At 40.7% G+C, this 16408-nt stretch overlaps 1 protein-coding gene across 7 annotated transcripts in view; it reads left to right on the top strand.

Moving 5' to 3' along the window:
• CACHD1 (cache domain containing 1) overlaps positions 1 to 16408 on the top strand; it is a 222582-nt gene that overhangs the window by 146506 nt on the left and 59668 nt on the right. For 6 of the 7 annotated variants that reach the window (XM_016919881.4, XM_003308173.7, XM_016919887.4 and 3 more), the window contains 2 exons: positions 12497 to 12623; positions 15750 to 15894. In XM_016919881.4, the coding sequence (XP_016775370.1) occupies positions 12497 to 12623; positions 15750 to 15894 (272 nt within the window). The remainder of the gene's footprint in view (positions 1 to 12496; positions 12624 to 15749; positions 15895 to 16408) is intronic. The other variant, XM_063801037.1, reaches the window with a different exon arrangement.

Raw genomic sequence — 16408 nt, 5'->3', positions numbered from 1 at the left:
AATGTCTCAGGTTAGTTGCCCCAAACCAAACTGAACATCAGAGTCACCTGGGATGCTTTATGAAAAAAAACAAAACAAAAAAAAAAACAAAAAAACTCAACAAAACTATTGTTCAGCCGCCATGCAGACCTGGTGAATCAGAATGTTGGCTTGGTAATCTGTGGGTTCTAAAAACTGTGATGATCATCTAGGCTTGAGAACTAAATTTTTGTTAATTTTCTGTTATTTCTTTTATAAATGGTTGAAGATCACCTTGACCTTTGGGTCCTCTGGGAATGGTCTACTAGATAGGAAGAAGAGAGAGTGGTGGAGCCCAGAAGTTTATCCCAGAAGTTTATTCTAGATTCCCTGAACCCATGACCAGGCTGTCTCAAGTGAATCAAGGACAGAATGGACTGGTTATTTTTGCATTATATAATCAACCTAAAATGGACACAAAGAGCTATGAGCTCAGAACACAATCAGGGGTTTGAGGATGCCTGCTCCTTAGTCTTAGACTAAAATAATAACAAGGAGATAGGAAAGGATTATTGAATTGCCCCCAGGAACAGGCTTGGTCAACTGTCATTAGTTTAACTTTTGCAATGGGCCTTAACTGGCATGATCAATGTGGTGGCAGATCACTGAGCAACATGGCCTATGTCCCATTCAGGTCACAGGGTTTAAGTCACTCCCTGCTTTCTGAAGCAGAATATCCTCAGCTTAGAAAGTGGTAATAATGGCTGGGTGCAGTGGCTCATGCCTGTAATCCCAATACTTTGGGAGACCAAGGTGGGTAGATCTCCTGAGATCAGAAGTTCAAGACCAGCCTGGCTAACATGGTGAAACCCCATTTCTACTAAAAATACAAAAAATTAGCCGGGTGTGGTGGCATGTGCCTGTAATCCCAGCTACTCTGGAGGCTGAGGCAAGAGAATCACTTGAATGCAGGAGGCAGAGGTTGCAGTGAGTCAAGATCATGCCATTGCGCTCCAGCTTGGGCAACAAGAGTGAAACTCCGTCTCAAAAAAAAAAAAAAAGTAACCTGTCTATGCCTTGGTTTCCTGAATAATAAATAAAACCTACCTCATAGATTAAAAAAAATAGCAATAACAGTGGATAATAAAACTTAACTCAAAACAAATAGCAATAACAATGAAAGACATTCCTGTATCCTAAGTTATCAGTAATCTTTCCCCTTGTCTCAGCTACACAACTAAGAAGAGTGGTCTACACCGATTCTCTACTTCTTGCCATCCCACTCAACCTGCATCTAGTCATTTTGTTTATGCCATGGCCCCTTTCCACAATAGTGTGGTCCCAGGTACTCCTTCTTCCAGGCTAACTACACTTCCTTCCATTTTCCATAAAGCTCTTTTGCCTCCCCTGCTTAAAATCTCTCATAGGGTTGTTGTAGTAATTAACTGACGTAATGTAGATAAAAGCCTTACCTGGTACATGGTCAAGTGTTCAATATGCTTACCACCCTGGAGCAGCATAAAGAGTATCCAGTGATCCCTGAAATATATGGCCCCTCCAGAATAGGATATGGCAAAACAATACTCAAGATATAAGTGGGAAGTGGGAATCGGGAAGGTGGGACACAGTATGATGCCAGAAATTTTGTTTGGAATCCTCAGAATGTTAATTTATTTTCTTCTCCTCCAAAATGTTTGCTGTTGTACAGAACATTACTGAGAGGTGCTAAGTCAGTTTTGTTCTGTTGAGGAAGTATGTGTGTTTTCGTTTGTCTGTGTCTCTGTGTATTTAGGATAGCTCTTGTATTTTCTATTTGGCAAGCGCGGGAGGTAGACAGCTTGGTGTGTTTTTCTGAGTGGTGTTGGGCTGGTCATCAGGAAGCCCAGATTTCCTTGAGGTGGGAGGCAATAAGCTTTCCATTACAAACATGTTCTGTGTGTCCCTACCTCTGGTGGACAATATTGTTGAGAAAAACAGAAGTCACAACCCAACAAAAATCCATCTTTTTCCCATAGATGAGGTGGTTTAAGAATTAAAGAGGGCAGGCAAGGAGTTTGGGGGACATGGTTGGTTTTGTTTTGACTGCAGAGGCTGATGACATAAGAACCAGTTAGATGTAGATGGTGAAATTGGAAGGACAACGTCTAGGGGTCAGAGAATCTGGGGCCCATCTGTTAGAATTATTCATGGAGAGTTTAGTATACTATATGCTGGAGGGTCTTGAGACTCAACAAATGGGAAGTGAGAATGCCTGAAATGGAGAAGGCATATTTTTTCAGCTGCGTATCTGACAACAGTTTGTGTGCTGTGGCTGAAGAAAAATAAGCCAATGGTTATTACAAAATTGTGGGGTTTTGCTTAGAATTAGCATAGTAACTCTAAGAAATAGTCAGTTTGTTGAAGTCCTTACACGGAGGGTGATGGAGGAAATAGAGCTTGTCAGAAGAACTGTTTCCGTCCATTTTATGATATTACTTTGTCAGTATTTTATAGTATGGAGATCAAATAGAACCTGTATTGCAGAGCCTTACATATTGGGATGCTCTGGGCAAAAGCATCTTGGAATGGTGGTAGGCACTGGAGGTCAGATCTAAGAGCACCTCTCTCTCAGGTGCCCTCATCTGTATTCTCACTGCTGCATGCCAAGAATCTTCCCTTGGTTTAGTAGAAAGTGTTCTAGACCCAAAAGCAGAGGGCGTGATCCCCGCACTGTGCCTTACACGTAGTCAGGACTCAATAAATATTTGATAAGGCAAGAAGGAGGGGGAAAAAGCAAGATGACTTACTAGATCCATTGATCAGAATTTGCCTCCTCTAGTTATAATAACTGTATGGACATAGATAAGTTGCTTCACTTGTCTCAGCTTCAGTTTTCTGCTTTGTAAAATGACAGTAATTATATTGACTTTATAAAATGAATTGTTAAGAGATTTCAAAAATATATAAGCAAAATATCTAGAATGATACCTGGTCTCTTATTGTTATTTTTATCTAAATCTCATCTCCCTCTTTACTTATTATCTGCTTGGCACCCTGGGAATTTTTCGTTGGTAAAGGTTTAGAGAAGGAGAAGTGGGCTGGCAGCACCATATCTTATCAGTTTTTTCATCCAGGCATCATAGGCCTTCAATGTTTTAATTTTTTAAAGCAGTTTGGATTTTTCTGAGCTGCTGTGAACTTTTGTTAATATAAAATAGAGACCATATTGACTTTGGAAACAGTGAGTATCTATATATCTTCCCTCCCTACCTACATGTAGCTGTTTAGAAATGTGACTTAATAGTGATCACCACAGAGACTACCCTTACAGTGAAACATCCTTTGTAAGCAGATTTCTAATTCATATGAATATTAATATCAACAGGAGTGCATTGTCCCTTAAAGTAGAGACAGACCTCATCCCCTCCTAAGGGGTTCACAGATAGAATTAAGAGATTCATCCATTTGGATGTTAAATAAACTAGATCTTTATTTTAATTGATCTCTAATTCAATCATAAATTAATGTAACAATCCACAGTGTACTTTTCATGCCAGCGATTTTTGCCATCAAAGAAATCATGGCCATTTTCATCTCACATAACAGTTGTTGAATGTCTTGAAATATCGTGTATACTCATCATGATTTCCAAATCATGGAAGGTATGGGACCTACCATACTCTTTCTTTCTTAATGCATTAATCTTTCTCAATGCATTAATAGGAAGCACATATATTATCATAAACTTACATTTGTAATATTTTGGAAACTATTTTTATAATAGGTTTCTTTTGTAATCTTAAATGTTTTATTTGTATGCTTTACAAAGATTCTGTCTTCTCCAGACTACCAATGCATTTATGGAACAGAAACTATTAAGATCTTGTGCCTTAGAGTTGGTTGGAGGAGGAATGGCCCTAACTTACAGCCAACTAAAAAGATTCCCACTACACGGTCTTTAGTGGGACCAAATTCACCTTACACTGGCCCACTGATAGTCTGCTGGGCTCTATCCAAATAATCTTAAATTATTAGATATCATTCCTGCTTGTAAGGGCTTTAGAGTAAATGATTTTATGGTTGCTCTGATAATTAATACTTAAAATGGTAAATATTTGAAATGCTTGTAATGAGAATACTTGAAATGAGAAAACACTTCCTCTTGCCCTTGCTCATCAGTGGTCACAGTGAGCTACCTGTGATGGCTCTGTGTTTTTTTTTGTTTGTTTTTTTTTGTTGTTTTTTTTTTTGGTGTTATTTTTTTATTATTATTATTATTTAAAATTATACTTTAAGTTTTAGGGTACATGTGCACATTGTGCAGGTTAGTTACATATGTATACATGTGCCATGCTGGTGCGCTGCACCCACTAACTCGTCATCTAGTGGGGAGGGGGGAGGGGGGAGGGATAGCATTGGGCTCTGTGTTTTTAAAAGACTGACATTAAATTTTTCCATATGTTCGTCTAAATAACCTTTCCCTGGTACCACTGGGACATTCCATATATATAGTCTTGGGCCATTGATAGTAGTCTCATAGTGCTGACTTATATCTTCTAAGTCAGTAGGAGTGAGGATGCTCCCCTCTTCCCCTTCTTTTGTATAAACTTGATCAAAGCCAGCTGGAAGTTTGTTCTTCCTCTCTAGTTCTAAATCTGTATACTTCCTTCCCCATGGAGCTGAAGGCTTCCTATGTAAGAGATACTAAACACATAGCTACATAAAGAATACACAGGACGTTACCAGTTTTTGCTATGAAGGAAAATACCAGGTACTATAAGAGAGGATAAGAATCGAGAGTGGTCAGGGGAGGATCTCTGAGAAGGTGGAATTTCAGGCAAAACCTGAAGGATTAAAAAAGAGCTTTATGAAAAGTGAAGAAAGAATTTTCCCCGGCCTAAGGATCACCTTGTACCAAGGGCACATTTGTGGAACTGAAAGAATTGGCTCTTGATGTACAGTGTACTGAGTTGAAGGGGGAAGAGGTGAGGTTGGAGAATAGGAAGGAGCCAGGTCATGCAGGGCCTTGTAGAGTTTGAATTTAATGCTAAGTGTAGTACAGTAGGGAACCTTTGAAAGGTTTTAAGCAAAGCAACAGGGGATTTGATTTACATTTTAGAAAGAAGCCTTTGGATGCTATATAGAGAGTAAATTTAAGGTCAGACAGCTTGCCAGTCTTAAGAGATGGGACTTGAACCTGTGGCTTTTCATTCCCAGTCCATTCTGATTTACCAGGGTCTTTTTTCTAGTTGATAAGTACCAATCCGAATTAAATAGAAAATGCAAAATAGCACCAGGCCTTTTCCAAGTGGCTTCCTTATACTTGCTCAGGTTGACAGTGAAAAATAAAAGCCACCTAAGGCTCATGTCTCTAACCTGTTGAACAACTCAAAATAATTAAGAGATCACAACTATACCATTTCTCAGTTATATAAAAACCCCATCTCTTATCTAACATATGCTATTTAGTGTTTAAGGTTTCTCAGAGTCATACATGCACTATCAGCTCTGCCTGTTAAGCAGTAGCTTGTGTCTGTGCGATTTTCCAGGTAAACCAGCCTGAACTACCCAGCTAATGTTTGCCAGCTTTAGCCGTTCAGCAGTTTGTTTTTCTTTATAAGATTAAGTGGTCAGTTTCACCTTAGGTTTTATTCCAATTATGAAATCATTTCGTTTTGTTACACCTCTGCTTAATTGTACTTATTTACATTGTATGTACAAACTAATAAATCTGTTATTTTGATTGAGAAACCCCTGCATGTTTATATATTTATTCTGCCTCTCAAGAATACTCAGTAAGTTTTTTATCTGTTGATTGCTAATTCATCTAGCATGTATTTCTTAATACGGAAGTACTATATGTAGTGTTAAAGGCAAGCACACCTAAATCAATCAAATCATGCTGTGCTCTTGCCACCTTGAGCATGTTAGTTCTGCATCTATAAAATAGGAATAAAATAACAAACCCATAAGGTAATTGTGAAAAGTAGTACACCATATGTGAAACTGTTTTGTATGATGCTCAATACATTTTCATTGTTTTATTAAAACAGTTTTATTGAAGTATAATTGACATCCAATAAACTTCACATGTTTAACATGTGCAGTTAGTAGATTTGGACATGTATACATGAAATCACACAAGCAGACTTTTTATCTCTCCATTTATCTATTTCTATGCTGGTTGCCTTGGCAAACTTTCTTAATCAAGGCAGTGGTGTTCGGAGAAGGGAGTGTCTAGGTTTTAAGACATATTTAAAATTATCATTGCTTCTATATTGATGTAGTCACAATATTTAATTTTTTTAAATTAAATTTGGCAGTAGGTTGGGTTTGGTGGCTCACGCCTGTAATCCCAACACTTTGGGAGGCCGAGGTGGGCAGATCACCTGAGGTCAGGAGTTCAAGACCAGCCTGGCCAACATGGTGAAACCCCGTCTCTACTAATAATAAAAAAATGAGCTGGGCGTGGTGACGGGTACCTATAATCCCAGCTACTCTGAAGGCTGAGGTAGGAGAATCGCTTGAACCTGGGAGGCAGAGGTTGCAGTGAGCCAAGATCATGCCACTGCACTCCAGCCTGAGCAACAGAGTGAGAATCTGCCTCAAAAAAAAAAAAAAAAAAAAATGGCATTAGAAGAAAATAAGATTTTGGAACTTAACACACAAACATACAGATCATCCCAGCCTGTGTGCTACAGATACCAATCCTGCAGCTGTCAGAGAATGTGTGCCTCAGTGTGAAAAGAACTAGGAATCTCTGCTTTAGGATACAGAGATGAATCAGGTATAGATCTTGCCCTCGAGGATCTTAGAATCTAGGGATGGAGGAGCTGGAACGTACCTATAACACCGATAATGCGGAGTGGAAGGTAGGAAGAGGTAAAACACCGGAGGAGGATTTAAGAGGGTGCAGTAACTTCTAGCCTGGGGATGCACTTCACTGAGGAAAAAACCATTTATTGCCTCCTGCACATGTGTCTGTCTGAGGTAGGTGTAGGTGTGTAGAGCAATTCAGACAGATACAGACCCTGCCCATTAATCACTTAAATCCTAATGCTGTGCATCACCGCTCAATGGGTTGGGCGTCTGCCCAGCTTTTTTCCTGGACCACTTCCAACATTTCTGAGGAAAGAGTGAGTGTGAAGGACCCTGTGGCTAGACACCAGCCCAAGTTATCCAGTGGCTAGACACCTAACTGACTCATAGGAATGGGGGAAACCCCCTCTGGGTTGCCTGTGTGGATAATAAGGCTCTCATTCACCTCCACATCTAGGTCAGAGAGGGGCCGCCTGGGATGCACAGCACATTGATAGATTACTTCTGGGCCCACGGGGCCTCATTACCATCATATCCATCATCTTCTGCTAGTACCAAATAATGGATGTAATTTAATCAGATGCCAAAGGAGTCCTCAGCAGGAGAATTGGAGAAACCTTGCCTGAAACTGTGCTATAGTGTTGGAATGATTATAATGAACCAGAATGATCTTTTGTGGTGAGACTAAATGTATCATGCACTATATGAGTTCTGATTTATTTTTAAAACATTCTTGCTCCCATTGGCTCCCCTTTTAATAGTTTCTGTAGCCTGTTTATTGTTACAGATGTTACTTTTAAATGAGGTCATTGAGCTTTCCTTTACTTCCAAAGGCAATGTTTGCCTTTTTATTAAGGGGTTGGCAGGGCTGCCTGGAGAACAGTGCTAATGTGAGATCAAGGTTAAAGCTTCAGACCCCAGGAGACTAGGTGGAGAAAAAGCCTCTTCCATGTTTACACACACTCATGTCAGCCAGATGTCTCACAAAGGGCAAGTTTCCTGGCAGAGAGGCGAGAAGACAGGCATTGTGGTCACAGACTGCCTTGACTCTCATGGCCCCTTCTTGCCCACTGTGAAACCTCAGGCATGTCAAAAACAAGCTCCCTGAGCCTGTTTCCTCAGCTGTCACTTGGAGATAATAATTTTTATTCCTAGGACTTTTGTGAGGATAAAATGTGTTACAGCCCCTTGGTATGCATGAGGGACCTGGGGAGGGCAAGGGATGTAATAGCTGAAAGTCTAAGGCTTTGGAAATGCTTTAAGTCCTATGTGTAGTATATTTTGCATATCTTTGTTAGAGGACCACTGACCAAATCGAGCTTGCCAGTGATTTTTGTAAATAAACTTGTATTGGCACACAGCCCATTCATTCATTTACAAATGTCTATGTCTGCCCTCTCAAAGACAGATTTGGGTCGTTATGACAAAGACCTTATGGTCTGCAAAGCCAGAAATATTTACTATCTGGCCCATTACAGAAGTTGGTCGATCACTGTACCAGACTGAAGGAAAGTTTCTATACAGAGATCTGGTCATTTAAAGCAGTGAGGGATAGAGGATGAGTAGGAATTCTAAAGTGTTCCTGCAGAAAGTCAAGTACTGAATGTTGTCACTTATAAGTGGGAGCTAAATAATGTGTGCATTTGGACAGAAAGAGTGGAATGATAGACACTGGGAACTTGGAAAGGTGAGAGGGTGGGAGGCGGGGTGAGGGATGAGAAATTACCTAGTGGGGATGGGCACGGTGGTTCACACCTGTAATCCCAGCACTTTGGGAGGCCAAGGCAGGCGGATCACTTGAAGTCGGGAGTTCAAGACCAGCCTCTCCAACATGGTGAAACCCTGTCTCTACTAAAAATACAAAAATTAGCTGGGCATGGTGGCAGATGCCTGTAATCCCAGCTACTTGGGTGGCTGAGGCGGGAGAATCACTTGAACTCAGGAGGCAGAGGTTGCAGTGAGCCGAGATTGCACCACTGCACTCCAGCCTGGGTGATAGAGTGAGACTCAGTCTCAGAAAAAAGAAAAAGAAAAAGAAATTACCTAATGGGTACAATGTACACTATTCATGTGATGATTACCCTAAAAGCTCAGACTTCATCACTACACAATATATCCGCGTAACAAAATTGCATTTGTATCCCCTACATCTATAAAAATAAAAAAAAATTTTTTTAAGTGTTCCTAAATGTCTATGGATTTTGCTCTATTCTGATTTAAATACCTGAAACCTTAGTGCATGTTAAAAGACTGGTTTGTTGAGGTGAGAATTAAATGCTATATGTGGGAGCATTAGCACAAAGCTGTCACATGCAGATGCCAGGTAGATGTTTGCTAAGTCGAGATGTTTGCTAGAGTCGAGTCTCCATTATGTTTCATCAGTCCCCACATAGGCATAACCCTGTTTGGCTCTGGGCATATGTTTCTGGGAGTGGGCAAGTTGACAGAGGCATCACCATGGGGCACTTTTATGGAATAGTCACATGTTGTTCCAGCATTTTCTTCTATGTAAGTTATTGTTAACAATTAGCCTAAAATGAGGTTTATTGACCAATGTCTTTATCTTTGCCTCATGCTTTGAAATTGTTCCAGTGACAGGCAGAGCCAGCACTAAAGTCATACCTGAGTATGTACATGCTAGAAATAAAGACGAAACTGGCATTTTAACGCCAACCACAAATTTTAATGGCTGTCACATGTGTTAATTTTTGGAAAGCAATCAAAATATTTGCCATAGATCAAAAAGATAGTCCTCAGATAACATACTGCTAATGGCAGAAAGGCCTCTCTGCAAAGTAAATAAAACATTAAAAATGGTGATCCTCACTCGGATGGAAAACGGGAAAGGAGTTGAATATATTGTCACTCCGCACTCTACATCATATGTAGATGGCAACAGCAAATGCTATGCATTTATGTACACTGTCCTTTAATAAGTCATTGAGAGGAACTTGGCCTCTGGCTTCCTGTCTTGCTAATTGAGCACTCTCTGTAGTTACCCTGCTGTAAAGCTCTCACTCCCCTCCTCTTGCACATTGGTCATCTTGGGAGGTGGGTATGTTTTCAAGGTACATACCCAAATGGCAAAAGTCCACCATACTTTGTAGAAGGCGCCTAGCATAATGCCTAGAGAGTCACAGGCATTCACTCAGCACTTGTTCCCAACACCATCTCAATGACAACAGGTAGATCTTTGCTGTCTTTGGATTTCCATAGCCCTTCTCTGTACCTCACCCAAGCTCTTAATCAGATACTGTGATAATTAATTGAAAGTTTAGTGTGTATTTCCAATCTCCCTCAATTAGTCTTTCTCTTGTAGGTAAGGATTTAGTATTTTTTTTTCTCCTTACCTCCATTCCAAAAAGCCGTTCCCTGCCCATGGTAGGCCAAGAACAAATCATGAAAAGTTGATCAAAGCCAAGCAGACATCAGAATAATAGTGGATATAAATACAGTGAACTAGAGACAGTGGAGACTGGAAGCAAGGCCTGTCGGTCTAGATAAAATCTCAGGGCTGGGCATGGTGGCTTATGCCTATAATCCTAGTACTTTGAGAGGCCAAGGCAGAAGGATCACTTGAGGCCACGAATTTGAGGCCAGCCTGGGCAACACAGTGACACCCTGTCTCTACAAAAATAAAAAAAATTAGCTGAGTGTGGCGGTGCCCACCTATAGTCTTAGCTACACAGGAGACTGAGGCAGGAGGATCACTTGAGCCCAGGAGATCAAGGCTGCAGTGAGCTGTGATTACACCACTGCATTCCCACCTGGGCGACAGAGTGAGACCCTGTCTCAAAAAAAATTTTTAAATAAAAAAATAGAATAGGAATTCAGTCCTGCTAATATAACAAACCTTCAGAACAGGACAGTCACTGTTCTGAGTGCGAAGGAGACAGAGTAGACCATCGTCTTACCTTCTTGGAGTTCATGATGCTCTAGAGGAGAAGAGGCGGGCACATGACTGTTGCACCTGAGTTCACAGGGAACCATCACCCCCACAATATCCTGCAAATCTTTGTAGCTCCCATTTCATAATGTAATTCCTGATGCTACATATGGTATAAAAACATAATACCATAATTAGTCCACCCACTTTTATTTGAGGCCGAGGGATTTAGTGAGAAACACAGAGTCAGAAGAGCTATGTTCAAGACATGATCTTACCACCTACTAGCTGTGGATATTCATTTGTGTAGGAACTATTTACACTCACTGTGCATGCATTTTTCTAGGCTATACGGGGGACAAGGCCAAGTTCTTCATTGCATGGACCTTAAAATGTAACTGGGGGTGGGGAGGGAGAAGAGAAGGATGAACTGGTATTAAACAAATGATATTTCAGATGGTGATAGATGCTATGAAGAAAATAAAATGTGTCAGTGTTATAAAGGGCCATTTAATTTCTTTGAGCTTCCGTTTCTTCATTGCAATCTGAAGATAAGAACACATATCATGTATTATTTTGTGCAACTTAAATATCCTGTGTGAAAGCTCTTTGTCTACAGTAGAGGTGAAGATCCATCATCATTGTTAGAGTCATATCTCAGCCCTTATAGTCATATAAACAGATCCTTATTTGATCACATGGGTGTTTAAAGCTTAATGTATTTTCTGGTCAAATACACCTCATGCATTTCCTTCCTTTTTACCTTTGCTCGGAATCTTCCCTCCACTGAATTTCTTTTTGTTCCATTTCCATCTGTATAAGTCTGCTTGTATATTGTATTATTACAATAGGGCTTGTTTTGTGCTCGTCTTTGTATATCTTGCCAAATGTAAAGCAGTGACCAGCACATAGTAAGTGTGTAATAAATAGCTGAGTCAGAATGGAGCAGAACAAAAGATCCTAAGAGCTCAGAAAAGAGGAAATTCTGATTGCGGGAGAGGGTAAGAAAGACTTCATGGAGGTCGTGGGACAGGATTGCACACAACAAGGTGGTTGGCACTTGGGCTGAGGGAATGGCCGACGCAGGTCAGTGGTAGGGATGCTGTGTAGATGAAGGGAGGCAGTATAGCATGATGTAAGGAACACAGGAGTCAGGACAGCCAGGTTTGAATTCCAGCTTGGCCATTTACTGATGAGGTCTTTGATAAATCACTTAAGCATATTTTCTCGACTCCAAAGTAGTGATAACAATACCACCCACATCTTGGGGTTGCTTTATGGATGACATGAGATAACATAAGGAAGCCTATATTCCAGCACTGGCACAGAGGAATCATTCCATAAGTAACAGCTTTACCGAATGATTATGGCCTGTCTTTTTAAGTACCATGTATGCTGTTTCCTTCATTGTGAAGTAAAGGCAAGGTTAAGGTCACAGGTCTAGTCCCTCTGGTGATGAGGCCTATTAACATCAGCCTATTAACATCACTGTTTTCTACAGTTACAGACTGTACCCCAAGCCAACTAGTGTGTGCTAGCCCAACAGGGACCAGCTCAGTGCAGGGAGAGATTAATGCAAATGAATCATTTGTACTGGAAAAACAATCCAAGACATATAATGTCATGGTACAATATTAAGAGTAATAACTTCACTTAGCTGAAACATTGTATTTTCTGTTCTTGGGGTATTTTTTAAGGGGCAGAAAGCAAATGTTTCATAGAAAATTTACAATCTTGTATCTAGTGGGATTTCTTCATACTACAAGCAGTTTATGCAAAACAGATGCCTGAGGAGCAGTGCCTGCATGCACCTGTGGATTTGGTGGTTATATTTCATTTTCCTTACCCCTCTAGTTCTTGCAGACAACCTGAAATCCAACCCTGGAATTAAGTGGCAATATTTCAGTTCAGAAGAAGGAATTTTCACTGTTTTCCCAGCACACAAGTTCCGGTGTAAGGGCAGCTACGAACACCGCAGTAGGTATGTTGACTTGCATGCTAAAGTTTTTAATTATTGCTTAAGAGTGATCTACATGAAATATGAAACTTCTCATTTCTACTCATGGCTATGCCTTTAAGCTGTGGATTCAGAAATTTGTACTTGTTCTGAAATGAATTCACCACTTAGTATATGTGGATGTGAAATTCCAGGCAAGGGCAAATGACAAAACCCAGAGCTTTTCTATAGCTATCTAATATGCCAAATATAAAAAGGTACTTACTCGTGAAGTCAAATTGTGTGAAGCACCTAGAGTGTTTTGAGTTTCAGAATTCTTTGTTGAAATGTAAATGATGGTACCTTGTCTATAGTGCAGCCCTTGAACATAACTTTATAACATATCTCAGAGTAGTTTGTTATACTCAACTTCCCTTTCTATGATGACATGCTTGGCCATACTGCATGAAATTTACATGCCGATTTTAACTATTAGAAGTTTTGAGGTGAGCAGAAAGCATTGGATTAAAAATTACTAACATCCTGCTTTTCTCACTCACAGACATGACTTGAGATTCTACCATGTAGCCAGAAGGGCAATAATGGTGAGATACTTTGTATGACAAGACTCATTAATTATAGAACCCCCCCCCCCGAAGCAAATATACTTTCCTATTTAATCCTGACAGTTTCCTGTTTGCAGTGTTAGATGTTTGATGCCAGAACATCTGGAGCTCTAGTGCAGGGCGCCCACTTTTCACACCATTTTCTGGAGTCTACACAATTACTTTAGCTTCCCTTCATCTTCACTTTAAATTGTATCTAGAATTTTTCCCCAAGGAAAATACTTCATCTGTGCTTTTCCTAAGATTTTTTTTTTTTTTTTTTTTTTCCTGAGATGGAGTTTTGCTCTTGTTGCCCAGGCTGGAGTGCAATGGCGTGATCTCAGCTCTGCAACCTCTGCCTCCCGGGTTCAAGCGATTCTCCTGCCTCAGCCTGCCGAGTACCTGGGATTACAGGCACCCACCACCATGCCTGGCTAATTTTTATATTTTTAGTAGAGACGAAGTTTTGCCGTGTTGGCCAGGCTAGTCTCGAACTCCTGACCTCAGGCCTCCCAAAGTGCTGGGATTACAGGCATGAGCCACCATGCCCAGTCATCCCAAGATATTTTTATTGTGTGTGTGGTTTCTTCCTTTCCCTCCCCACACATTCTGGTGAAGACTTGGGTGTCTTGGAGACTGGACCAGAAGCCATGATCATGGCTTCTCACGAGAACAAAGGTCACCATGAACCATCTAATTCTCATTTGCTTCTAAGAAGAGATGGGCTAGATGGCATGCTGATTTTAACGAAGCACCTGTGAAGAAAAGTTTAAAAAGGAAAGTGAAACCTTGTCAAAATCAGCATTCACCTACACAAGGCAATTCGGAAAGTTTTCATGTATCTCCACCCTAAATCTGCACTAATAAGCCCTTGAACCTCTTTTCCCTTGGCTAAATGATCCACATTTCTCTCTGATAGACTGCGATTCACATTTCCTGTCCTAACTGCTTTCCTATGATGCCTTTCCAAGTTCTCTACATTCTTTGGAAGTATGGAATGGATTTCAGGACATAGCAACACAAGAAAGGAACTGGTAGATACCAGTCATTCTATGAGGACTGCCCCCCAGTTTGTACATTTAACATCACTATTTATATATCCCACTAAAGCAGCGTTTAACAACTTGATGTGACAATGCCAACACATATCCCAAGTTTCATTTATGTGAATTGAATTTTAACAAAGGAAGTGTGTCATTTTAAAGAAAATCCACCCACCTAGCTTGGAGAATCTAAAAAGTTAAATATTTGACCTACTTGTCAGTGTTGAGATGATCAAATTTTCCTTCTTTTCTGTACTCTGTTTCATTTCTGTAGCCACCTCTCCTGGATTCTTTTTATTGCATTTCCCTAGTGGCTCAATGGTATTGACTCATGAAAATATAGTGGTACTTTAGTAATTACTGCAGGACTTTGGGCTTGAGAACAACTAGTGTAAATTTGGCCAGATTTTGAGTTTTTTTGGTACTTTGCCTGCGTTTCTTAATTTGTACCCAGGCTTTTGTGATTCAGCTGGCATCTAACATTTCACAGGAAAATCTAGTGTTTTAGGGATGTCAGTAAAGGAGAGAATTCTCTTGAGGCTGATTTGCTTTCTTAAACTCCTTCTAATTTGTTCCAGCTTTAAAACTGTGAATAGAGACCTCATTAAACCTCTTCTCACAAACCTTCCTGCACTGCACATTAGCAAAAGGCTGCTTTGATGGGAGGCATTTCTCCTTTGTGGCTGCACCCAACCCCCTTTTTTTCAATGTTGGCAAACAAAAACCTGGCAAGAAGAGTGGCTATCACAGACTTGGACAAATTTTGATGGCACAGTTTTAAATGCTCAGATAAGGGGCCTTTTGGTGGCTGACCTATGGGAATTGTTTCAGTCCAGAAAGGAAAGGGGCCTCTTAGCAGGAGCCTTTGTATGAGAAGAGAGAAACCAAACCTGCCATTCAAAGCTGCTCAGCATGCTCACGGGTTATAGGCTGCCTCACTTCTAGCCAAGCCCCACTCTGCAAGTCTGCAGAGGAGATTCCAACCCTGGTGATGGGACCTTTTTCTCCTTGGCTGGTCTCTCAGCCCAAGGGACCACTACATCCACATCCTTTAGCAAAACAGGTACACTGGGCAATACCAAGCAGAGGTTGTGCATATTTTATATGAGGATTTTAACTACTAGAAGTTTTAAGCTGTGCGGAAAGCATTGGGTTAAAGATCACTAACATCCTGCTTTTTTCTGAAAAAAAAAAAAAAAGAGAGAGAGAAAAACAGGATGTTAGTGATGCTGAAAAAGCCAACCTCTGAAAGGGTTTGCTCCTGAAAAACTTCTCTTGTCTGCTTTGATCTTTAAAGGCATAAATTACCCATCCCTGTTCTACAGACACACCTTGTTGTCTTAAGTATTATTTTCAATGCACCAATACGGTTTCTCCTTCCATGTGGATCTCTCCATCCTTGTGCCATCCCTGGGAGAACGCAGAGACCAACATGCCCATGCACTGTAGTGTTCACAGCTGTGTTAAGTTGAGGCCCTTTACCTAAACCAAGACTGACCCCAGAGAGCTTCTTCTCCCTCCAGACCCATCTACGTCTCTACAGTCCGGCCGCAGTCAAAGCACATAGTAGTGATTCTGGACCACGGGGCTTCAGTCACAGACACTCAGCTTCAGATTGCCAAGGACGCTGCTCAGGTCATCCTCAGCGCCATCGATGAACATGACAAGGTGACCGTGACCCTTGTGACCCCTATGGCATCAGGTTCTCCTTGAATGCCTTTTTTAAAATACTTTATTGTTTTGTGATATACAGATCCTCCTTGACTTACAATGGGGTTACATCCTGATAAATCCATCATAAGTTGAAAATGCATTTAATACACCTGAGCTACATCACAGCTTGGGCTAGCCTACCTTAAACATTGTCAGAACACTTAGGTTAGCCCTCAGTTATGGAAAATCATCTAACACAAAGCCTATTTTATAACATAATAAAGTATTGGCTATCTCGTATAATTTATTGAATACAGTACACTGCAGAATACTATATCAGCGGTTCTCCTTTGTGATTGCATGGCTGACTGGGAGCTGCGGCTCGCTGCCATTGTCCAGAACCATGAGAAAGTATCAGGAGCCTGGGAAAAGATCCAAAATTGAAAGTACAGCTTCACTGCCTGCCTATCGCTTTCTCACCATCGTAAAGTCAAACCATTGTATGTCAGGGACCATCTGTATATTTTTT

The sequence above is a fragment of the Pan troglodytes genome, chromosome 1 (genome assembly GCF_028858775.2).
Source record: "Pan troglodytes isolate AG18354 chromosome 1, NHGRI_mPanTro3-v2.0_pri, whole genome shotgun sequence".
NCBI classification, from domain to species: Eukaryota; Metazoa; Chordata; class Mammalia; order Primates; family Hominidae; genus Pan; species Pan troglodytes.
The sequence above is the reverse complement of the archived record's forward strand: the minus strand, read 5'-3'. Positions and strand labels throughout refer to the sequence as shown.